At 47.8% G+C, this 24763-nt stretch overlaps 1 protein-coding gene across 1 annotated transcript in view; it reads left to right on the forward strand.

Annotated features, from left to right (window-relative positions):
* The window catches only part of BICDL1 (BICD family like cargo adaptor 1), a 47727-nt gene extending 25362 nt beyond the window's left edge, over positions 1–22365 (forward strand). The window contains exons 3-10 of the mRNA XM_072880260.1: positions 6436–6552; positions 8626–8772; positions 9788–9967; positions 10278–10496; positions 11673–11816; positions 15064–15194; positions 17841–17961; positions 22165–22365. Coding sequence (XP_072736361.1) covers positions 6436–6552; positions 8626–8772; positions 9788–9967; positions 10278–10496; positions 11673–11816; positions 15064–15194; positions 17841–17961; positions 22165–22365 — 1260 coding nt within the window. The remainder of the gene's footprint in view (positions 1–6435; positions 6553–8625; positions 8773–9787; positions 9968–10277; positions 10497–11672; positions 11817–15063; positions 15195–17840; positions 17962–22164) is intronic.
* Positions 22366–24763: the final 2398 nt, after the last annotated feature.

Genomic DNA, 24763 nt, shown 5'->3' on the forward strand with positions numbered 1-24763 from the left:
CAATTTCACAGACATATGACTTCAGTACCAGGCCCCAGTGAGGACAACCTCAGGCTGGATGCTGCATGTCCCTACTGTGGCCACCTTGCAGATCTTACCTCAACGAAGCAGCAGTCAGCTGGGGGTCAAAACCAAGAAGAACACTAGGGAGGGGGCTGATGGGTGCTGTGGCACTTTGCAGAGGTGGTTCCTGAGCAGAAAGAAACCTGTGTTAGGAAGTAAATCTTACCTGCAAAAGCTGGGCAGATACACTCACTCTGGCTACTGGTATTTAATTCACCTGCCAGTCTGCTTATAGCTACTGGATATATAATAGGTATATATTACATAGCACTATCCTAGCACTTTTACAGTCTCAAAAATCCATTTTTTCTAAAAATATCCCAAGGGATCAATGTTAATGGTCTCTGTTGGATGCTTACAACCAAAATATTTTGGAAGTGTTGCAGGTTTCCTGAATTATCATTTTTCCACACAACTTCTCCAGGCAGCGACAGCTCTCACACCAGGACCAAGCTGCTACATACTTTGTGTACTTAAATTTCCCCACACCTGGGCAGTAGCAGAGCCAGCGATGAGGCAAGGAGAGGAGGACTGAGCCCCACCACATCATTTGGCAGAGATGGGGACAATGCTGGCCCCGGCCATGATGCACAACACTCCCCAGCTCCAATGTCCTGCGCTGCACTGGGGAGCGGTGGGAAGAGGTCCTCCGGAGAAGGCTTAGCCAGGTCCCCCTCCTCCTTCTCCTTCAACCGTGGTGCTCACAGGGCTGTTTCTCACACTTTTTACCTCAGTCATCGCTGCCAGACAGTGTTTTGTCCTTTCTCAAGTACATTTTTCCAGAGGTGCCACTGGTGTTGCTGACAGGCTCAGCTGTGCCCTGCAGTGGAGCTGTTGCGGAACCAGCTGGAACCGGCTGTGTCCGGCACGGGGCAGCCCTGGCCTCTCCTCAGGGAGGTCCCTGCAGCCCTGCTGCCAGTGCCTGGACACCTAGACCAAATAAATTCCACCCCTCGCCTCAGCAAAATGCGTATTTAAGAATTGTCATTAAAATACACTCTTGTTCCACACCCTTCACAAACTTCACTGACGACATCAACCACAAAAAAATCTCTTCACACCAAAATCGAAGTGGCATCGTCACGACACCACGAAGGTAGGCAATATATGCACTCAACACAGCTCCACCCCTCATCCCTTCACCACTTTACAACAACAAAAAAATCCCCACTACTATTCCAGTTCCTGGCAATGGCCAGTCCGAGCTTTGCCCATTACATCTCCCAGTCACTGTTTTTACTTCAAATTCCTCTGATTTTTGTAAGTGATGTCCCTGTCTTTATCTCAACCCACAAGCTTTTTCATCTTATTTTCTCTCCAGTCTTGTTGAGGAGGGGGACTGAGAGAGCGGCTGGGTGGGCATCTGGCCAGCCCACCACAGTGCCATTGCTCTTCTCCACACGTGCAGTGGCGTTGCCGTAACGGGGCTGAGGGTGCGGCGATGCAGGGGCTGTCCGTTGGGGAATCCCTCGTCTGTGCACATAAATTAGCAAATCCAAACTGAAGCCCTCAAAAGGTGAGGGACCTCAAGCGCCGCTATTATGTAAGCACTTTCCTGGATAGACTGATGCTTCAAATAACAAGTTAAAGTTGACCTGAATTTAAAGCTTTGGTAAAAAATCTCTCAGAGATTCCCAAACTGGGCAACCTCCAGGTATGCAACATATAGATGGTTGCTTATGGTGCTGGGCTTTGCCTCACTGCTTTCTTGGCATGGGTCAGCTAGGCCAGAAAACCAGGCTTCCCCCCACTGCCAGTGGGCACCAAGGTGCCAGGGTGCTGGCTGCGGTGGCAGGGCAGCAATCCCAGTCCTCTGGGGCTTCCCTTGGCAGCCAGATTAATGTCTTTATTTCAATTATTATTCTAAAGCAAGATGTTTGTTGTTTCCTCCTTTGCTTGCGTTTCAGTAGCCAAATATATTTTCCTCCCAGAGAAGATCTGGGAATCCAGGAACCTGAAGCCAGGGGAGGCAGCGATTAGTGGTTTGAAGTGTTAATGGTACCACAGTGGGAACGGGGAGTCCCTTGAACTCAGCGATTAGCAAATTAATAAAAGGGGTAACACACTCTCCTGAGTGTTACAAATTTAGCACTAATTAGGACTTCTCTCTCTTAGCTATTTTAGGCAAGAAAATCTTCAATATCCTTTGTTAAATTTGAATCATCTTGTTTGTAGAAGTAAATCACACGGAAACATTGGTTTCTTCACCCAGCTACAGTCCATTAAACTTTTTCCATTCTCCTTTTCTTTCTGACATGACTTATAGCTGGATATTTTGTATGCAGTTAGCTTTATTTAGCAAATCTTCCCCCAAAAGAGGGTTTTCTTTGAATGAGACTAACCTACAGGCCATTCATTTCTCACAGTCCATCCCAAACATTTCAAAGATGCCCTCTTCACAGGAGCGTCAGTGCTCCAATTTATTTACATTTAATTTATTTATTGCTCATATATTCCAGATGTTAAACCTCACGGAGTTATTGTAACTGGTAAGCCATATTTTTCTGCCAAATATCTACACAGTTTTGTGTATTTTAGCATGTCAGAATTAATCACGAGAGAAACTTAATCAGGTTTGCAATGAAAAAAAGCCCTTAATTAGCACAGAGGCCAAAATGTGCTCCTGCTCTTCCTTTCTTCTTGCACTGCCCAAATCTCATCTAAACCTTGCCTGAAGTCCAGAAAACAAATCTCACAGTTGATTGAATATATCTAATTGTGAATTGATGTCTACACTTTTGCAGATACGTTTCAAACTCTGTCTGGTGGCTGTGTTGGCTAATTTGCCTATACACAGGAAATTAATTCTTTTTTAACTACAGAGCAAAGCTATGATGTGGGGCGATATATGTCTGCCTTTCTGGAAAGAATATTACTTCTCTCTAGCAAAATCAATGCATCGCTAAATGATTGACGTAACCACAAAAGGTTTTTGCTTTTAATGTTTAGGAAAACACTGACGGGGAAGAGAAAGCCCTACAGTTTGCATAATGAGAGTAGAGCCAGACTGGCTGAGGCAGAAGAAACTCGCTTCAATTCAACAAAAGCCATAGCTTATTTGAGCAATAAAGGGAAAATGTAGATAGAAGGTTCCATCTTCTGATGACACTAAGTAAAAGAGCGTGTTAGAAGTAATCAGTAGTGAGCTCATGGTTTAAAACACACATGTACATGTGCACACATGTACAGCAGTGTGGAGAACCCAAGTAGATGCCATATGAAAATACGCCATAAAGCCTGACAAATACTGGACACTGTCAAGGTGGCTTTCCATAAAATAATGCAAATTGAGGTTAAAATCTAGACTTTATAATCAATTAGAAAGGGTAGTTCGGCAGCAGTATTAATAACCTCTGATTAATAACAAATGTAGCATGAAAAGGGGGTTTCCATGACCAGAGCTCAGCTCAGAAGACTTCGTCTCATGTCTATGAAAAATCAAATCTTTGCAAAGGTGAGACTAAAGGTATCAGCCATTTCTCTATCTAGAATAACTGGATGAAGGCTTTTCCTCATTCTCCTGTGGAGGGAAACACATGATACAGTCATTTCTGTTTACTTCTGTTAAATGGCTGGTCAGAGAGAGTATTCTGCACTGTATGAAGCTAAAGAAAGTATTATTTTTACTTTTCTCTGCTGCATGAGATAGGATGTGAATGGCGTATGCTGAGGTGACACTGTAACGTCCTGTCTGCTTAGGGCCCTAAATGCTAATAATAAGTGAGTCCTTTCTTCCCTCCATGTGGGCTATAACTGCAGGAATAAGATGTGTGAGCGTGTAAGCTGAGCAGCAAGTAGATAAATTCCAGATGATGATTTAAAGCTGGTGAATACCAACCTTAGAGTCCTGCAAGCAGTCTAGTACCAGAAAGGACCTTTGAGGTCAATTCATTTCCCTTCTGTCGTAGGCAGCCCTCTGAAAGAAACTGCATGATAAAGTGATCCAGCTCCATCACAAAATTAATTTTTGCCACCATTTCTCCTACTGAAATGGTGCAGGAGGAGGAATCCTACTGCAGCTCCTTGGAAATGTAGAAATCTTCCTATTCCCAGCCTTAATATACTCTTATCCAGTTTAGTCACATCATTTTTTCTGCCAAAATTGTGCTTCTGCTTAAATAGCGCTTCTCCCTTCTGTGTACTTATCCGTGATGTATTTATAGGGAGTCCTCTCTCAGCATTCATTGCATGAGATAAAACAAGCCATCCTTTTTTAGTCTCCTTTCATATAACAGACTTTCCACGATCTGGATCACCCTTGCAGCCCATCCCTTCACCTGCTCCAATTTGAGCATGGGGACCAGAACTAGCAACAGCAGCTATATATTGTCTTACCACGGATTTTTACAATGCCATTAACACTCCCTTGTTTCTTACTGCTGTATTATACATTTACACTGTCTGTGCATAGAGTTGTTTTAGGATATAAATTGTTATACAGTTAGCCATCAAATACTGGTGTGTGATCTCATCTGGTACCACTTGTGCTCCTTGGGAGTGTGGTCAGCATCTTGCAGGCAAAATCCTTCGGTGCTTTTCATCTGGTGCTTTTTCATCCTTGATAGCTCCTGCGGAGTATTTCAGCATGAAGATGTTTCAGCAGTCTTTACAAAAGCAAGTGAATCATTCAAAAAAAAAGCACAATCCATCCATCTTCTTTAGTGTCACCAATTAATAGCTGCTCAGGATGCTTTGAAATCTATAGCTGCTTAAGGGAAGAAAAATAACCAACCCCTTCCTAAAGTGCTGTGCTATCATTATATTTTGTGTACTCTCCTTGTGCAAGAAAGCTTTATTAAATAAATGAGGTGAGGGCGATATGCAAAGGCCTCTGATGTGAGCTTTAAAGAGGAAAAGACCAGTTATGTTAATCCAGGTTAAGAAGGGAACTAAAAACCAATTGGTAGACAAGATTATTTCTTATTGTTGGAAACCATTTCTCATTCCAGAAGCCAGTGGTCAGAGCCTGGCTGATTTTGGTGGCCGCGCTTCTGTCTTCTGCTGCCCCTGCAAGCAAGCAGTGTTGGGGGCAACCACAGCTTCCTCCACTTGATGGAGCTGGAACAGCCTTTTACCTCTTGCTTCTGATTCAGATTATTTTGCTGCAGACTGTGCAAAATAAGGGATCATTTTTAGAAGGGGGTAGTATTGCCTTTGTGGGCAGCTCAGGCTGGGTCTGTGTGTTCATTCCGCAGGTCACAAGCTGCTAGAGCAAAGTCATTGCGCCCTTTGGTGGAGCTGCTGCCTTGGGCTCCCTGTCAGCCGGAGCACCCTGGGTCAAATCCTGAACCACATTTGCCAGACATAAGGATGAATTCCAAACCTGCCCACGGCTGTTGACCCCCATGCGGGTTTTCTCTTCTTGCCCCCATCCCTCCCTCCCATCTTACTTCACTGTCTAAGGCATTGTGGCCGTTGATGGCATTTGCCGTTGGACATACAGCTCTGTCTGTGCCCCGAGCAGGACAGCAATGCCACCTCTTGAGGGGGATCAATTCACTTCCAGCTAATCTGCCGGAGGGGGAGGTCTGTGCCTAAGTTTAATGGAACCTGATGGAGGCTAATTAAATAGAAAACCATCCATTTGTGCTGTCTCATTAGGGATTTGTCATAAAAAACCTTATGTTCTCTTACAAGCCTAAACAAGTGTGTTCACCATGTAAAAATCAGCCATAAAGCTGTCTGGAGAGTAGTTAACATATCTAAGCTGTCATTTATACAGGCTGTCTGCAGCCTAGATCCTGCAGGTAGGAATGGCCTTTCCACTGTCCTCAAACCACCCCGCATAAATGGGGCATCCCTCCTTCAAAATGGGAAAGAGGGCCAAGCCCAGCGATCCTGCACCAACAGTCATGTGGAGCGGATGCTTCTCCGTCTGGCCCTGACAGGAGCCAGAAATCAGAGGCAAAGAGCACTTGTTATTTTAGAGCTGTGCCAAAGATGTCCAGAGGTTTAGAAAGTATCAATTTAATAGCAGTGTTTCCTGGTCTATGGAGATTGCCTTGCCTCTGCCTTTGTGAGTGGCCTGGTCTCCTCCTCAGCCCCGATCAGGCTACTATTTTTGAGGAAAACTAAATTCCCTGTAGGGCATGGGAGTCGTCATGCTATTTTGCAATGGAAGAAAGTTATGGGCTGTGTCCCTTTGGCTGCCCCAGGGGAAAATCAGCATGGTCTAAATGGTTGCTCTCCTCAACGTCCGTCCAGGACAAACTTTTCCCTCATCTAGACTCTGCAGGCTTCAGAGTTTCTGCCAAAACTAGGGCTTCTGCAGAAGTCATATTGGGGCAGATCTTCCCATGGGCAGGAGGAGATAACTGCTTTTCGTCTATGGGACGACCCCCCGGGGTAATGCCAGCTGGTGTCTCCTTGCAGGCGTCGGAGGTGGAGCGGCAGCTCTCCCTGCAGGTCCACACCCTCCGGGAGGACTTTCGGGAGAAGAACTCCTCCAGCAGCCAACACATCGTGCGGCTCGAGAGCCTCCAGGCCGAGGTGAGTCACCCGTGCTCGGCCTCACTCCTTCAAAAGGTGGCCAGGGCTGTTTTAACTTGTATAATGAACCCCTCTGAACTGGGTAAACAAAACCTGCTGCTTGGAGCAAAAAAAGAGAAGGATGGTGGCTGTGGGGCAAAGGACTCCCCCAGTGAGGATTTTTGCTGCAACCCAGGGCTGGCTGGGGTGGCACAGGCCAGCTTCCACCGCTGCCTCGGCCACAAGCACGCGTGCAAAATGAACGGATGAGAAGGATCTTCCAGAAGCTAAACCATGGCTGTACTCTTGCAGGGCTGCTGCCGAGTACAGATTAAACTCTGGGTCATGGTGGAAGGTCTGCAAGGGTTTTTTTCTGTTTCTCATGCTTGCAAAGAAAGCAGCAATCCTCTCCTGCCTCTGAGCCACGCATGTGGGAAAGCAAGGAGTCCCTGCCTGTTTCAGCTCTGGTACATTAGCAGGAATGATATTACCTTCCTTCCTCTTCCCTTCCCTGATGGGGGTCACTGGAGACCATGTAGGCAGGAACCAGAGGGGCAGAAGATGTCCAACTCTACTGCCCTACCACTTTTTTTATTTATAAGCTGTCTGGAAGAGCTTTTCCTAAAATCTCTCAATTTCTTCTTTTCTCCTGCTCCCACCTGCTCCCTGCTGGTCCCTCGCCTTTTCTTCCCCTCCCTTTGGTGTGGAGCAGCAGGTCCTTGAAGTAAGTATAGAGGCTTGGAAAGGGTTTGCCCGCGCGTGCATTGCTGTCATCATGCATGCCTGTCACTGTGCCTGCCTCACCTTGCCTCCTCACCTCCTTCTTGTCTCTTGCTTTCCAAATCCCTTTCCCCCTGTGCCCTTCCTATGGCCCAGGGCCCATGGCAGAGCGATGTTTTTTCTGTTACATGGTCATTCACAGGACATTCATTACTGGTTTGGATACCAAATATGAACTCTTGATACAATCTCTGTATTATACCTCTTATTTTTCTCACATCCCTTTTCTCCAGCCCACACAAATCATGATGGTGGTGGGAAGAGACATCTCAGAAACCATTAGTCACCTAAGAGCAGCTTTCTAATACCTGCAGCAGCCTTTACCCTGCAGAAATAGCAAGTCTACACACTTTGCTAATATTCCTTCATGCAGTCAAATCTTTCCAGCAACCTGGAAAGCAGCAAAGAGACAAGGTCCCAAAGGGGCCAAGAAAACAGTGCGAAGTTGCTGAATTTCTCTATGGTCCATGAATTGAAAGGAGGCCATAGGGAATATTTAGGGTTATACTGGACTGGTAAATGGCATACCCAGTCCCCAGAGGTCCTGTGTGTACTAATCTGGGAAAACGCTCCTTTTTCTTGGTTAAGCAAGAAGTGACCTTGGCTAGTGCTGATTCATCCTGTGCACTGTTCCCAGCTAACTGAATCACAGAGGTTTTGCTTGGCACATTGTCCCTCTTCACCTGAAATCACTGCCCTTGACAATTAAAAGAAATGAACCAATTTTAAAGGCAACTGATCACTGGGAGACTAAAAATAAGCATGGCACAGAAAGGAGTCTTCACAAGTAAAAAGACAGAAAAATCCCTGGTGAGGACGTGGGGAACAAGCAGCAATTAAGAAAAGTGTATAGGCAGCGCTGTGGCACAGCCCTGCAGGGAGCGGGATCCCGCAGGCTCGCCCTGTGGTCTCCAGCACCCATACAGGAGAAAATGCCACCACACTCAGTTGGGAACAAGCCGGAAAAAGTAACTAGTTTTGCCCAGTCTTGCAAATTTTAAGGTACAAGGCGTGGGCAGGGCTGGTCTCCACTTAATGTGTTTGGACATTTCTGCCTGCTCCCTGGTCTCCTGCCAATGCACGCCCAGCCTCTTTGAAGCTGCCCCTGCAGCCTAGGGAAGGAGCAGTTTCCTTTCAGAGCCTTCCTAAGCTTTAGACCACACACAGAGATACAGTTTCTCTCATACAGGTACAGAATACGTATGTGCATACTTTTGCTTTTTGCTGTTTCATCTCTCTCTTGGGAATGTGATTTCCCTCCTCTTTACTCCCTGGAAAGTGTGGGATCTGACACCACCTCTCTTTCCTCCGCAGATCAAAATGCTGACAGACAGAAAGCGGGAGCTGGAGCATCGCCTTAGTGCCATGATGGAGGAGAACGACCTGCTCCAGGGAACCGTGGAGGAGCTGCAGGACCGAGTCCTCATCCTGGAGAGACAAAGCCATGACAAGGACCTGCAGGTGAGGAGGCAGCGATGGGACAGGGAAGAGGGGGGAAATGGAGTAAAAGAGGTGGTTTGGGGCAAAATTGACCAGGAAGATAATCAGGAACTGGGAGACAAAACAACTGGAAGAATAAAATGGCTCATGTAAGCATGACAGCAAGCACGGGCCTGGGTGTTCCCCATAGGGACAGTTAACAGGAGCCGCAATGGGGCATCCTGACAGCAAAGAGCAGCTTGGGAGGGAGATCTGAGCAAGGGAGTGGGACAGGGTTCTGGGGAAATGAGGTAAATGTAAAAAGAAGCAGAGAACTCTGTTTGCAGTTCATTTTACTTAATTTTTTAATAGCTGAATTGGCTTCAGAAGAGGCTTCTTTAGACCTTGCTGTCCCAGAGGGCAGTAACTGGCCTCATAGCTCTCACTGCTCAGATGGTTTCCCAACAAGCCCCGTGGTGTTCACAGCTATGTGTCACCAAACGTCACTCCCTGGAGAGCAAGCTGGCACCTCTGTGGCTTCAGGCATCTTAGTAGAGAGCAAGATTTTTCCATTTCTCTTCTGTGGGTTGACCACCACTGGATTCCCAGCTTTCCAAAACAGCCCTGAATCTTTTTTTCCCTTTTTTAAATGTATATTTGTATTTATATATGTGTATAGATGTTTTAAAAACATGTCTATATTACTTTTCTTTTTGGATTCACTTCCTGCTGTGTTGTTTTCAGCAAATTTTTCTACCTGAGTCCCAACTTCTTCACAATGTTCCTCATTTTAGTGCTGATTAACCTGCTATTTTTATCTTTCAGGATATTCTGGAGTCTAAACAGTGTCTAATGACATTTGGAGATTATTAAGCTCCAATAAATAGCAATACCAGCCAAGAGAGAGTACTTTCCTCCTGGCTGGAAACCCTCTTTCGTGACACCCATTCCTCCCTCTCAGCTCCTTCACAAATCAACAGATTCATCCAGTCCCTATCACCTCCACTAATATTTTTTTTCCTGCTTCCTTGACAAATTCCTTCATTTTCTTTGCAAGCTGCACCAAAGCCAGCTGGAGCTCCAGGAGGTGCGGCTGTCCTACCGGCAGCTGCAGGGGAAGGTAGAAGAGCTCAGTGAGGAGAGAAGTCTCCAAAATTTCAACACAACCAGCACGTCCCTGCTATCTGAGATAGAGCAGAGCATGGAGGCAGAAGAGCTGGAGCAAGAACGAGAACAGGTATTTGCCCTCTGGCCCTTGGGAAAGCCCATGGACCTCTGTGACCAGCCCCAGAGGGAGAGGGAGTTTAATGCATTTGGTCTGGATTTGGAGGTGAGCCAAGAGCCAGAAAATTGGGGTTGTGGTCTCAGCTCTGGTATCAACACCCTTTTGACCATATGAAAGTAAATCTCTGCATCCATTTAAAAACCAACATAGCAAGCTAGACAAATATTTGTGAGGTTTGGCAATCACGTGCCTCACTTCACCGTGGAAGGAGGATCTACATGGCCTTGATGTCCCAGGCTAATGTCAGGCTCTCTTGTTCCAGCTGAGGCTGCAGCTCTGGGAAGCATATTGCCAAGTGCGATATCTCTGCTCCCATCTCAGAGGAAATGACAGCGCAGACTCAGCAGTCTCTACAGACTCCTCCATGGATGAGTCTTCAGAAACCTCATCAGCCAAAGATGTCCCAGCCGGCAGCCTACGGGCAGCTCTCAGCGAGCTGAAAAGACTGATACAAAATGTGCTGGATGGGGCAGACTCCACGGTAAGTTGGTGGCACAGAGACACCTTGGCTTATGCATGTCCCCTTGCCCAGGTGACAGAGCTTGCTGCAGGTTTCCGCTGGATCCTGAAGTCTCCGGTCTCCGAGAAAACCTCTGTGGCGCACAGAGATGGGCTGTCACAGTGCACAGCCTGCTCCATGTATCTCAAATGGTCAGCCAAGAGCCAAGCCAGCACGTGGGATTTCAGCCTGCAGTGGTCAGACGGCCATAAGTTTCAAGCTCATGCAACCGTCATTGGTCTAGGAGTCATTCTGGAAAATTAATGAAAGTAGGCTTTCTTTGAGATTTGCAGTAAGTTAGAGTTTCAACATGGAAATACTGCATATTGCCTTACACATCACAGTTCAGTTATTTCTCTTAGGATTTTCCTAACCTTGCTTTATTAGCTATAGTATCACAAAAACATCGTAACCCCTATGTGGGTAGGTTCTACCCCTGCGAATTGACACTGGGTACAAATGTCTTGGCAAGAGCTGCCAGACTAAATCCACTGACAGGTGAAGGGTTTTGCTGGCACAAGATGGTGTCTGTGGGATATGGTCCTGGGGCCACTGGGGAGGAGGGAATGGCATGGAGGACCACTCAGCAGCCACAGGAACGCAGAATTACAGGAAAACATCTCACATTTTACAATGGCTCAAATCAGGCCTATTTCCATCACCCACAAGCTGGTTGCATTGCCAGTGTGACTTATTTGAGATGCTGTGGTGAGGAAGTCAGCGCAGACCCTGCAACTGCAGACCCACATGGGAGTACTCACCCTCCTCGTTTAAGTATCTGTAGCAGCTGGTAAGAAGGCTGAGCATAGAGATGAAGTTGTATTTGTTAAATAAAAAATAGGGAGTCCTGCAAAAGGTCTACAAACATGGAGACTGTAGCCATATGTTACCAAGTGGTCAGTAGGTCTCTGTAAATGTGGTTTATGCTAAGGTGAGAACATGTCTGCATGCTCTTTTTATCATGTGTAGGAGCACTACCCTTGGCTGAGCATGTTTCCACTGTGGAGGTATATGGGAACAAAACTGAAACTCTACCAAAGTCACATTCACACTTTCTTCTTCCTTGTTTAGTACCCCCCATACCAAACCAGTATCAAATTAATGCAATTGCCTTTTTTGAAGTGAAATCTGAGCAAGAGATTTCTCTCCCGCTCTCAGAGCTCTCGACGAAGCGACGACGACACCTTAGAGGAACAGATCAGGCGAACAAGCGAGGACTCACGAGCCCTGAGGGAATTAATGGAGGGAGAACGGGGGAAACTGAGGCAGAGTTTGGAGGAGCTGCAGCGACTGCACAGCCAGGTTAGCAATTCCTACACTTTACTTGTGGTCTTGTAACACCAGTGTTCATCCTCCAAGACATGCCTTCCATGGAAGAGATCAACATGATAAATAACCCAGGAGGATCTGGGGCAAACCCAGTTATGGTTGGATGAGGGAGACTCTGTTAAACCCAGTGCAGAAGCTTCATGCATTTAGGATCAGAGTTTTTGGTATGTTGTCTGGGGCCCATCCCAGACATCACCTCAAGTAGCCAAACTTCCTTTAAGCCTTTCCCCCAATCTGCTTTTCAGACAACCTGTCTCGCTTAAATTCTTCTCAGCAGAAGACCCCAATGGACAAGGCTGTTTGATATGGGGTACTGGAAACCCATAGGTATCCAGTCTGACCCATTTGCTTGCACTAAGCCCTCATAAAGGGTATATGCAACGATGGACAAAACAGTGCTGCTCTGCTCTGCGTAGCGCAAGGTTCGCCTCCTTCCACAGACGCATCACAAAACCCTCATAAATGCACACCTAGAGAATCTTAACCATGGCCAGCCTAGCAACCCAGGGCCAACAGGGACCGGCTAAGACAATCTCAACAGCAACAAATGATCCAACCCCGAAACCAACACCACACCCAAAGCACAGAATCATACTGCATCCGCACTGAATGTAGCATCATCTCTGTCTGAGGTCCTATGCCAAAAGCAGCAAATGGAGACAGGCACTCAAGGAGATGCTCTGCAATCCCTATCTCTATGGGACAAGTCTCCAAATGCTGGAAGGGATCTGGAGGCTGCAGCAGAAGCAGCCTTTAGCACAGCTGCTTGTGCAGCACCAACTGCATTGGAGCAGGGAATGGGATTAACGCCCTTGGCTGGTCTTGCCAGCGGTGCTGTATCAGCCTTTCACCATACCCCTTTGGAGAAGAGAAAAGAAAACACACCCCTGTTCAGAAAGTCAGCGCAACCTGGGGGTCTGACAGCCTTGTGTAGGGCTATGGGAGCTCCCACCATGGAGCCAAAGAAAGAAGAGTGAGAGCATCATTAAATACCCCTGGCAGTGATGGCTGCATGTGTACGAGGATGGGAAATAGACTTGCTGACAAAGCAGCTGATCAGAGGCAGACTGCAGCGAGGGAGCAGCCCTGGCACCTGTCCTTCCCCGAGGACTGCTCCTCCCAGAGATGTGGCCACCACAAGAGACACCTTCAAGGGTCCAAAGTTGTGTCCCCAGTGAGACATGAGCCCAGACGCTCCTCTGGCCGTGCTGCCGTAGTCCTGTGCTGACAGAGACCATTAGAGGCTTATTCACAGATTTTGAGCGACCATCCGTACACCAGCCTGCTTGTCTGGATGCAGACAAGCACTGCTCCCGGGCACAAGAGGCCTTGACAGGACACCAGGAGGGAGCAGCACTCGGTTGTTCTTTGCCATGTCTGGTCTCCCCAAACTCCCCAGCCAGGAAGGGCCAGAGGACCCCCCCTGGATCGCAAGTCTGGACCCCTGTCTCTGCTTTTAGGGGTCCCTGACTACCAAAGCTCGGAATATTTAGGGAGCACAGGGAAGACTGCAGTTCTACTTTTTTCTTACACCTCTGTGTTATATGGAGGAAGATGGGGCAAAACTTCAAATGCAGCAAACATTGCTCTCGGAGAAGTACTCCAGCTTCACGCAGCAAGTGCACATCTCCCACAGCTTTTGCCCATAACCCAGCCTCACGCTTCCTCAAGGTTAATAATTATTCTCACCACCCATAGAAGAGGCAACATTGTCTTCAGTTCAGTACTGAAGAAAATCAGTGCACGTGGATATCTGATCCACCCAGGGCAGCAGCGCTTTGCTGTCTCTGCATCCCTGTGTGCTGTCACTGGTAGTGACACAATAAAAGGGGAACTCATCCTGAATGGCTTTTGGGACCTCGTAGCACCACACACATTCATTGCTCCTGCCTGAGAGCAAGGTGAGCTGGCAGAGACAGGAATTGCCCCTGCCTCTGTCTATACTGGAAAGCGGTTTCACACCTCCTGCCTGGTCCATTTCCTACCTCTGTGGCATCCCATTCTTACCTGAAACACAGACAAAAACAGTTAAAACCCCAAACCTATCCCCAAATGCAATTTCTTGGGCCTCTCGATCCACTGTCCCCTGGGATTTCAGCAGATGCACTCAGCACCTTTCATGTTGCTCCCACCACTGCTCTCCATCACATCATCACTCTGAGGTGTATCCCATGCTGGGCTGCAGGAGGGAAGAGCTTGGGCAGAGCTCCTGGATTCTCTGGCAGCCCCAGCACACAATGGGGAGCCTCTGCACACAGACAGGGTGTGTTCGTGCCCTCTTCCCCCCCTCCCCAACCCAGCCATGCCGCACTAATGGCAGATCCTCCCACACCGTTGATGTGATGAGCCCTTTTTGACTCTCTGCCCTCTATTTAAAGATTTATTTGAGGATTCAAGTGCTACTGAGCTGCATTTGGAGAAAAGAGGTGGGTCAAATGCTGTAAGCATTTCCAGGTGGTAGAGTAGCGTAACAGAGCATGTGTGTGCCCTAGACAAAGAAATTAAACGTGTATGAAATATTGCAAAGTTGTGCTAATGCAATCCTTGCATGATTTCACACCCTATTAACTCACTCTGCACAGGACCAAAACGATAGATCATTTCTCAGACTATTTAAGACTCTGCACATATTTTAAAGTCTAATTAAAATTGTAAGATGTGCCAGCAACACCTTCCATGGCATGAAAGGGAATTTTCACATCCTTTGTCTCCAGCTTCATACTACTTCAAGAGACATAACAGCCCTCCCCAAAAAAAAAAAATCTTATTTGCTGCTAAATGATGTTTGCAATAATTTAACCCTGGAAAGATCAGAATACAACAGGCAGACTCAGAGGATGTGTGCACAAGACAAACCGCTTGGAGAGGGACAATATTTCAGCACTGATGCCGTAGTGGGTTTTAAAGCCATTGGGACAGCAAAGTCGCAGGTGGGTCCTGCCCCGCACAGCTGCACAGCTTTCAGTGCTGTTGCTGCATGTTACTGAGGCCGTCCTGGTGACTCACCTCGCTCAGACTGGCACTGTCAGCATCCCAAGGCAAGCCAGCACATTTTAAGGGGGGGTTGCACCAGCACTAACAGCCCCCTCCCAGCAGACACAGCTTCTCCTACAAGCAGGGGAGCTCAGCCTCCAGGTTGGCCCATGTGGCTTTTTTCCCCCTCACTCATGGTGAATTTGTCTGAGCAAACCTGGGTTTCACACCCTCCCTCTGCCCACAGGTCACACTGCTGAGTGTGGAAATGACGACACTGAAGGAGGAACGGGACCGGCTGCGAGGTGCTGCTGAAGACAAGGAGACAAGTGAACGGCTCCTGCAGGCCATCAGGGACCGAGATGAGGCCATTGCCAAGTAAGTTGTATGAACAGCCAAAGCCAGGCTGGGTTAGCAGTTATGGAGTACCTTAGCAGGAGATGCCTCCACGAATTTCAGTAGCTGTTACAAAGTGATGGAGTGAGTCTTGGCTTTGCTAGGATTGGGAAATGCTACCAGGAGCTTGGGAGGAGGGCAGGAGATGCCGATTTCCAGAGCTGCCCCATGGCAAGACTGGAGGCATTTAAGAGGATGCTGTGAACCATGTTTTTGCCATCCCTAGTGCTGGTCTGAGTCAACAAGGAGGAGAGGACTTCAGGGAACCAAATGGAAACACTCGGTCTGCCCTATTTGTAATATTTTTCTTCTTTTGCTCTTCCAGACACACAACGCTGCTTTACTGCCCATCCCCATTACAGCCCTGCTTAGGCTTCTTCCCTAAACTATTTCTCTGGTCACTCACTCTCCTTTCCTGTTCCAGAGTCTTTTTTGCATCTCCAGTCCTGTAATTCTCTATTTCTCCTTTCAGGATTCTCCCACAGTTTTGACTCTTTATTTTCCCCATCCTCCTTGCAGACCTGTGCAGTTTTGCTACCCCATACCCCGCTTCCCTGGCTCTGTGCTTCGGCTTGCCACACTGCCCTGAGCACTCTTTGCCCCAAGGAGAGGGGCAGAACATTCACCCCCCGTGCTCTAGATAGAAAGGATACATCTGATAATCTCTTCAATAAGCAAATGGGCCAGGACACCACCAGTCCATCTCCTTATGGAAACACCTAATACTCAAGCCCTCGGCAAGAGGAGGAGCACGAGAGCATTGCACCTCTGAGGATGTGGGGAGCTAAATCAGCATATACAATCCCTTCGTCTTGTCTTAAGTGACCTGATCATCCATGCTGCTCTCGCCTGGGTAGCTGGCTACCAAATTCCCATCACTGTCCTCTGTAACACCTCCATCTGTTGGCAAAAATCAGGAGCATCCCAGCTGCACTGCCGGGTGCAGAGAAGTGGTTCTGACATTTCCAGTGTGTGTGGGTTGCTGGTTCTGCTGTGGCTATGGCAACGTGCTGCCGCCACGATAAATCCCCCAGTAATATCCAAGCAGCAATGGGGAGCTTCACAACAAAAGGCTATTTAAGGTGCTCAAACCCACAGCCGGGAGTGGAAGGGTGCAGTTTCTCTGCAGCGGTTAATGACCCTGCTGGGACAAAGCACTAATATTTACGGCTGACTGTCCTGCAGCGGCAGGAGTCCAGAGAAAGGGGAACGTGACAAGTGTGCACGGGTGAGTGGCGGGTGATTAATGAGCAGAAAGTGGCTGCAAGTGAAAGCAGACAAGAGCGTCTTGTTGCTAGCAATGAAAGCATCCCTCCACAGACTGAGCAGGCTGCTCCCAGGCAGCGAGCCACCTGGGAGGCTCACGATATGCTTCCCACCTTGCACCTCAAGGGTTAAGTCACTTTCATTGAAGCCCTCCCAAAAAAAAGCCCTAACTCTGAACAGAAATAAAATCACTGCCTGAGGCAGACATCTGGCATGGAAAATTTTTAGCTTGAAGCTGAAGTTTGGCAACATGGGAAGCAATAGGAAAATAGGATCCTATAATAGGAGGTGTTAAGCAACCGCTACCTGGAATATAAACAAAAATTCCCAAATTGCTCTTCTGCAGGGGAGCACAAGGGAGCTATTAGGAGGTGATGAATTAGCTACAGTTAATAAGATGCAATTATTTCTCCCGAAAATGTTTGCAAGGAAAGATGGTTCCCAGCAAGTCATGTTACGGTTTCCCATCACATAGCAGTTAATTGAAAACTTAAGGTTCGTGCTCGCCTGTGGGCTCCCAGCATGGTGAACAGCATTTCCCAGCTTGGGCAGCTTAAGAAATTGCTCCTTCCTAGAGGACAATTCCTTTCCACTAGCCAGTAGCAGATGGAACATCTCAGCCACTGAGCAGTCAGGCCCTGTGGGCAACCTTGGCCATGGTGTCACATGCCCAGTGGCCACCAAATGCCTGGAAAGAAACCAGCAGCAGTGTTCTCAAGGGCCGGCACAATCCCATTGAAACTGGGAGCTTTCCTTAAGCATAACATTAAATTCAAACAATTTTAACAGTTTGTCATTCTTAAAAAGCGTATGCTGTGATAAACTTTCTTCCTTCATTTCTTCCTTCCTTCAGTCCAAGTCCCAACTGAAAGCAGAGTTATACTCTTTGAGGGGGGGGGTTTGTTTGTTTTATATTGCAACTTACTGATCAAGTGATCAGACACAGATCATTTGGTTTTTAGCACATACCATTTCCTTTCCTATGCATTAGTAAACAGAAGAAAAGGAAAAAATCTACACGTAGATTGTACCTCGTTTTAGATCTCCATTTTTAATGGCAGATCCTGCACATCATCCAGGCACACTATATTATCTTACACAGCAATGCATCTGAATATCTTTTTGTATTCTTCATAGTGCACTTGCCAGAAATCTGCTGGTTTTATAGTAATGATGTCTACAGTTCTGTCCCACTCTTCAGATTAATAGATTGTCCAGAATACAATGGAGATGAACAATTTAGGATTTGGGGACTTGCCAATGAAATAAATTCTTGACTTCTCCTCAAGGATATGTTTAACACTTCCTTTAAAGAAAAAAAAAGAAAAAGTCACATGCCCCAGTTTCTCACTCTCCCCCCAGGAAGAACGCTGTGGAGGTGGAGCTGACCAAGTGCAAGATTGACATGATGTCCCTCAACAGCCAGCTGCTGGACGCCATCCAGCAGAAGGTGAACCTCTCGCAGCAGCTGGAGGCCTGGCAGGTGAGCAGCCCCCGGTCACTGCAGGGCAGGGTCTGGGTGGCATGTGGCCCAGGAGGCACCTTTGGGTGACTTTTTCCCCTTCCCTGTGGGTTTGCTGCATTCTCAGCCTGAGCATCCATAGATAGGAGCGTTTGCTTTTGGCTCCGCAGGAGCCAGTGATGCAGCGGTGCTCAGGGGGGTGAAACGCAGCCCTCTCCTGCTCAAAGCCTTTCAGCTGTGAGCTGTTAATTAATTGTACAGGAATACCCATTTAAAATGGAGAAACAAACTGTATCTCATGGCTGCATGCAGCGTGGGTAACATACACTTTGCAGGGTAACCTGCTGTGGCCTGGGGAGGGAAGGTGTCCATGCAGGAGGTGTCCCTGGGCAGGCGCAGCCTTGGGGACGTGTGGGCACAGCACGTCCTTGCATTTCCATAACGGAGCAGAAAGGTGGGAGGCAGAGAGGTTGTGGCAATTGTTTTGCAGTATAGCTGCATTGTTTTCATCAGCTCAGAAGATCCAGCAAGATGGAGAAGCTAAAATCCCAGCTCTCCAGCAAGGTAACAAAAACCCAAACCCACAGCAGTTCAGCAGCTGCCCTGGAGATGCTCTGCTTGGGATCAGTGGGGAAAACCCACATAAAGGCAGAGAGCCCTTGAGAGCAGACAAAGCTGTCTCCTCCTGGAAACTAGCACCAAAGGAGGGCTACTTTAATAGAAGACAAGCAGATACAAGAGAAAAGGTCTGGGCCAGTTATAGTAATTCGTTGCAGATCATGCAGGACCCCAACTCTACTAACAACCAGCCTGACCGGTAGAAACCTCTCCCATACAACCTCGCTCCTGTTTCAACTCCACTGTGTTTTCGTTTCTCTTTTTTTTTTTTTCTTTTCTTTCTCCTGCTTACAGTTTGCTTCCTCAGGGCTTTTTACTATCTGGCTCCTTTGGTTTCTGATCTAGTGGCCTTTCTCAGTCCTGTACCAACAGCTTTAGTCGTACACCCCTCCTGCCTTTGAGGTGAGCTCCCTGCACCCTCGCCAGGCACCCGCCATTCCCTCGCCTGCTCCATTCGCTGCCACCATCACTTGCATCCATCTCTGTCCTCACCGTCATCTGGCAAGAGGGGTCGGTGGGGGGGTCTCCATCACCCACCGATATTCTGCACACACACACATCCCCCACCCCAGCACCAGGCCAGGGCAGAAGGGGCAGCATCCTACACCCCATGGTGAGGCTTTACCCCCAGGTCACCACGGGGAAAGCCAGGCTGAGGTGCACATATCATTAATCCTCTGTATTCGGCATGTCTAGTATCTGGAAAACTTCTTGAAATACAGACTGGGATTTTACTTCTTGGCCTCGTTATCTAGTAAGTGACATTCGGTGCTCTGCATAGGAGCTGCCTGTATCCAAGTTCTGCTTCAGTTTGGATGGGTGGTATAAATTGAGACCTACTTACTAGTACACTCAGTATTTAGCGCTGGAATATCCCCAGTTTAGGGTTTTAACAACAGGTGTTTGCTTTCTCACTTCACACTATGCCATCCGATTGCAGCAATACAGCAACCCCAGCCCTGCTCCCATCAGCTCTCTGAGGTGAGGATCAGGCCCACTAGCACTGCAGAAAGTTATCTCCACCATGCTGACCTAAAGTGTTATTACCCAGTAGCAAAATAGTTTCCAAGCACCTAATGTCCCCAGAACAGAAGCTCAACTGCAGAGGCACAAAACAAGTCAGGTGATTTATGTATTTTGGGGACTATTTAGCAAAGCTGAATGTTTCTGATAAAATGGGGTGAGATTCTCTGCTTTAGCTGGCCATAAATGGAGGCTTTAATCTGATAAAATTTTGCTCTTGCACACTTCTAGCCTGCACTTTACCAAGGACCATCAACAAGATTACAGTTTTCTGTAAGCACATAATCATAATGTGACTATAAAATACGCCACAAGCAAAATCCCACACATCCGAGCCTAGCATAGGAGTGGATGTGCACCTCACGCCCATGCCTAATCTGACCCCCACTGGTATTCATCATTATCTGACTGGGGGCAGGAGGGGTGTGTGTTATGGGAATAGGGAAGGAATAAGGAGCAAACTTGGAAGTAAAGAGGGCAGCTTCTCTGAAATGAGAGCTCAGTGGCTTCAGTGCTATAGCGACAGGGGCACCCTTAGGTTAGAAAATGCTGCAATGCCAGCAGAGAGCTGCAGCCTGCATGGCCACAGCCACCAGCCTCCGAGGTCACCTTGGGCAGCTCCAACACTTATCTCATGCAAGGGAGCCCAGCTCCAGCTCACGAAGAGGGTACATGCCATTTGCACCTCCGTCAGCCTCACCCCTTCTGCCAAGAGCAGAAACTCCTGCCCAGAACGCCCAGAGCACACCAGTACCATGTTACCAGCTTTATGGGACCTCTTTATCAGACGGGTCTCATACCACTGGTGTTTGTCCTCCCCCCGCGTCCCCGAACTCTCCTGTGCCCTGCCTGCCCCTGCCCAGTGCCATGGCAGGGACCGCAGCTCTGCCCCAGCCTTGCTGCATACATCTACCCCGAATCTCCACAGCCAAGTGCTGTGCTCTCTGATGCACACATCGGACAGACAGGGACCCGAACGCAGTGCATTCTCAATAGTGCATACTGTATCTTTATATATATAGAAAAATTTTTTTGTATATATATAAAAAAAATATGTATATAAAAATCATACTCATCCCTTGTTATGTGGTTAACCAAGGACACAGATCTGCCATGCTGGAGCCTGGGTGCCTACCTCATTTGCTAGAAGAGGTGCCTTCAAAATCCAAGTGCTATACATTTTCACATGGCAGCTTCACCTCTGGAAACCTGTTTCACCTTAATGCTGATGTTTACCTTAACCTCTTCAACTCTGCCTCTGCCTTTCCCCTTTCCAGCCCTGCTCTAAAAATATCCAAAGCTTCCCCAGTCCACGTAGCTCTGCACCCTCCTGCTCCTCCAGGGAAAGTCCCCATACTAAATTCAGGTCCAGGCCATGGCTATCAATCCTTTTCCCTGCAGAAAATGCTGCAACAAGAGATTAGCCATCATTCAGGTTTCCAGTCCAAGTTGGCTGGTTTTATTCCACATCAAGCTACAGAGCAGCTGGGGCACCCGCTGGGCGATGGCAGTGCCTTCCCTTACATCTCACTGCTGCCCTGATGGGCTGCCCCGCACGAGGTTCCGAATGAACAGCACTTCCGCCACTACAGCCCATCCAGAGTATCCTTGTTCTCACCAGATAGTGCCCTCAGTCCTAATCAGGGACCAAACCGCTGGAGAACAGTTGATTTCTCCTGTGGGGCTAGTTTGTGTACACACGTTTTCACTAAGCTACAGTTTAAATATGCAATTATAGCAGAAATAATGGATCTGAAGGTTTAAAATTTGTAGAATTGATAGCCAGGTTTTCAAGGAACACATTAGCACATCATTAGCGGCAACAGAACTGACTAATTATTTCATGTAGAGCAATTTCACTGTGCTGCAAACATGGATTAAACCAGAGCATTTCTGGTACATCTAAAAAACCACAGTGCAGTTGTTCATGCCAAGCTGTCAGTCAGAGCGCTCCCACCGCTCTGCGGGCTCTAGGGGAAGGAGCGGGTCTAAGGGACGAGCGCAGCTCTCTTTGGTAAGTCTGATGCAAAACCCACGTGGGGTCTGGTGGGCCCACGCCTGGCCCCAGCCTCTCGGCGGCACCTTCCCCGAAGAAGCCCCACTAACAGTGGCTGTGCAGGCAGCTCTGTCACACGTACCTGCCTGCCTGCCCCATATGGCAAGCACATAGACCTGCTCAGGACAGACATCCTTACTTTTTCTGGCATTTGCTTTTGGCTGCATTTGTTCTTTTTTATTTATTTCTCCCCCCTAAAGGGGGCATCTGCAAGGTGCAGACAGCAGAGAAACATAGTTTAGGGGTGTCACAGAGTCCCAAGCAGGCGCGATGCTCCTCTGCAAGACCACCTGAGCAATTTATCCCTCAGAATTGCGTGATTTACCTTCCTCGCTCACTAAAAAGCCTTATGGCAGCAAGGAAGGCTGAGCCTGCTGCCAGGTGCAGAGCTAGACCTGTCCCCACTCCTGTCATCCCTCCTCCATCTCATGAGAGCACGTTTCACACCCATTTCAGCCACGTCCCTGCGCGAGCTCCCTTTGAGCATCAGCTGCCACTAACAACCCTCTCCTCTCCCTCTGCTGCAGGATGACATGCACAGGGTCATTGACCAGCAGCTGATGGACAAACACCTGAAGGAATGGAGCCAGCTTGCTTATTCCTTCTCCAGTGGCTATGGCGCAAAGCGGAGTGCCAGACCCCCCCCCGTGTTCAGGCCGGAGCAGCAGGGGAACGAGCCCGCTGGGGCAGAAGGGAACCGTCTCTTTTCCTTTTTCAAGAAAAATTAATTTGAAAAAGAGAAACCTCTCCAACAATTCCTGCTTCAAGATGGGGAGTGGGGCAGCTGCCCAGCTTGCTGATGGACCCAACTCTGATCCACTAAGAAAAAAAGAAGGGGGCAAAGGAGTTAACCCTTGAGACTCTGCACTATTTACACCGCACCTGGTCTGAACCAAATGTTTACATGAACTGGAGATTTGCAAATTGACAATGTGATACTAGTAGAAAGAAACTTTTCTTATTCTTTAAGTGAAGTGATAAACTTCAGGGTGTATTTTAGGCGCTTTGACAGAGTCCAGTTTCTGCTGTGAAGAATAATCTGATTGTCTTAAAAGCATTCTCATGCTGGAGAAGGAAATAAGCAGCCCCAAGACAAAGCAGCACAGGAGATTGAGAACTGCCATCACAGCGAGCACAGGGGGAAGAAGAGGGCTGAATGCAAGAGAAGAGAGGGGAGTCATTTATACCACCCTCCGGTCCTGGCAGCTGTGATATCCTTCATCCATCTCACTGAGACTGGAGTCGCTCTGGCCCCAGCATTGCCATGTTTTGACAAGTGTAGCTTTCTCCGTGGTGGAAGTTGAGCCCTCACTGCAGATCCTGCCTGGGTGCCATCTCCCCTGCAGCTCTGCGTAGCTGTTCACCCCTCACAGATCAGGGCAGTTGTAAGATTGCTGAGGTTACTGTCTTCTCTAGCTCCCTCCTGTTACAGAGATAAGAGTTGCAAAGTCTGTAGTTACACAAAACGTTAAGGATTTCTCCCCAAGAGACTGACCATCTACAACAGATTGGATAACAGTTGGGTATAACTGGGTAAGAGTTGTGGATGTTCAGTCCTGGGGCACCTACTGTCCCTCCAATGGCCAAAGGTAGTTGTGGAGCTTCAGCAAGTCACACAACTTTCCCCAGAGCCATGTACCCCTCCCAAACAGAGTAAGAAACCTGTCATTTTAACTGGATAGCCCCCAAAAAAGCCTAACCAATAATCCACTGAAAGCCTACCTGTAATGATGTCAGTAGGTCTTTGATGCTGGGTTGGCAGACTTGATCCTCAGAAAGCACGCAGGCATCTACCTTCACTAAAGCCAAAGGCAATTAGTGTGTCTACAAAGCTCTGGAAATTCTGCAGCTTACTCTGCCCCACGCAGTAACATTAGCTACAGCCTGATGAAAATGATGAGTATTTGTCCCTGCCGCTGGGTCACTGACTACTCAGCCCTTCGGCGACCAGGTAGCCAAATCTCCTTTTGACCGAAGATGATCAGAGCCTGCTTTGCTGTAAGCATGACTTGATCAACAAGGAGGACCCTAGCTTATCTGTGTATGCACACAGCAGTGCTGGAAATCCTGCAATACTTAAGTAGGGACCTTCCCTACGCACTGGATGGGCACCTTACAGCTCTTCTCTTTAACACAGTCTACCATCATAAACCAGCAAGGAATGCCAGCCTAAGTTCAGAGATGTCCTGCTGCTGTCATGCAATTTTCACACATTCTCCCAGCTCACAATACCCACAGGCCCTAATTTGTTTCCCCGTTGCTTTAAAGAGGCTACCACCTACACTGTCCCACAGGAGACGGAGCTAGGTACACGTTCAGCTCTGCCTTGCTCAGCAACTTAGGTGCTAAAACACCATCCTACAGGGAGCTGCTATCTCTGCTCACTATTTACAGTAACAAGCTTTCTGCTGGAATTAGGTATCAAACACCTTCTTCTAAGAAGCAGGTAAGAGGTTGGTGGCTTGTATTTTTTTACTGTTATTCAACTTATCTATGGGCTTTGACATCCATAATACCTCAGTACAAATATCCTCTCTGCCTGCAAAGATTTGAGCATTCCCATATTTCCTTGTTAGCATGAAACTACCACACTGGTATGAAATCATCTTGCACTGAGGAAGCTCCATGTTGCAAGGAGCAGAGTACTCTTTGGGACTGAAAACGATGGTAAAAACCTGAGTGGTAAAACCCATTTACTTGAAAGCAATGAAACCTGGATCGCAGGTCCTGCTGCAGGAAACACTTAGGTAAAGCACGACCAATACAGCTTGCTGCTTACAGGGAAAGGAGTCTGGAGTCTCACAGGCAGGGAAGGAAACTAAGCCTTGGCTTCTCCTTTCTCGGCAATGCTCAGCTGTTGAGTATCTGCTTGTATTCACTTGTGCAAGTGAGGGAAAGGGAGTTAGTGCTGTGCCAAGCACGCTTTCAGGATGGCAAGTCCTCATCCTCCTGTCTTACCTATGTTGTGACTCTCAATAGGGCAGAGACATGGGGCACATGCTCAGCATCTCCTGCTGTCAGGACTCAGTTATGCCCATATGCATTAACATAAACTTTGATACCTGCAAAATGAGGCGTGGGTTCATGGATGCCAGCGATACCTGTGAACAGTTCTCTTATAGACTG

This window comes from Ciconia boyciana, chromosome 15 (genome assembly GCF_034638445.1).
Source record: "Ciconia boyciana chromosome 15, ASM3463844v1, whole genome shotgun sequence".
Taxonomy (NCBI): domain Eukaryota; kingdom Metazoa; phylum Chordata; class Aves; order Ciconiiformes; family Ciconiidae; genus Ciconia; species Ciconia boyciana.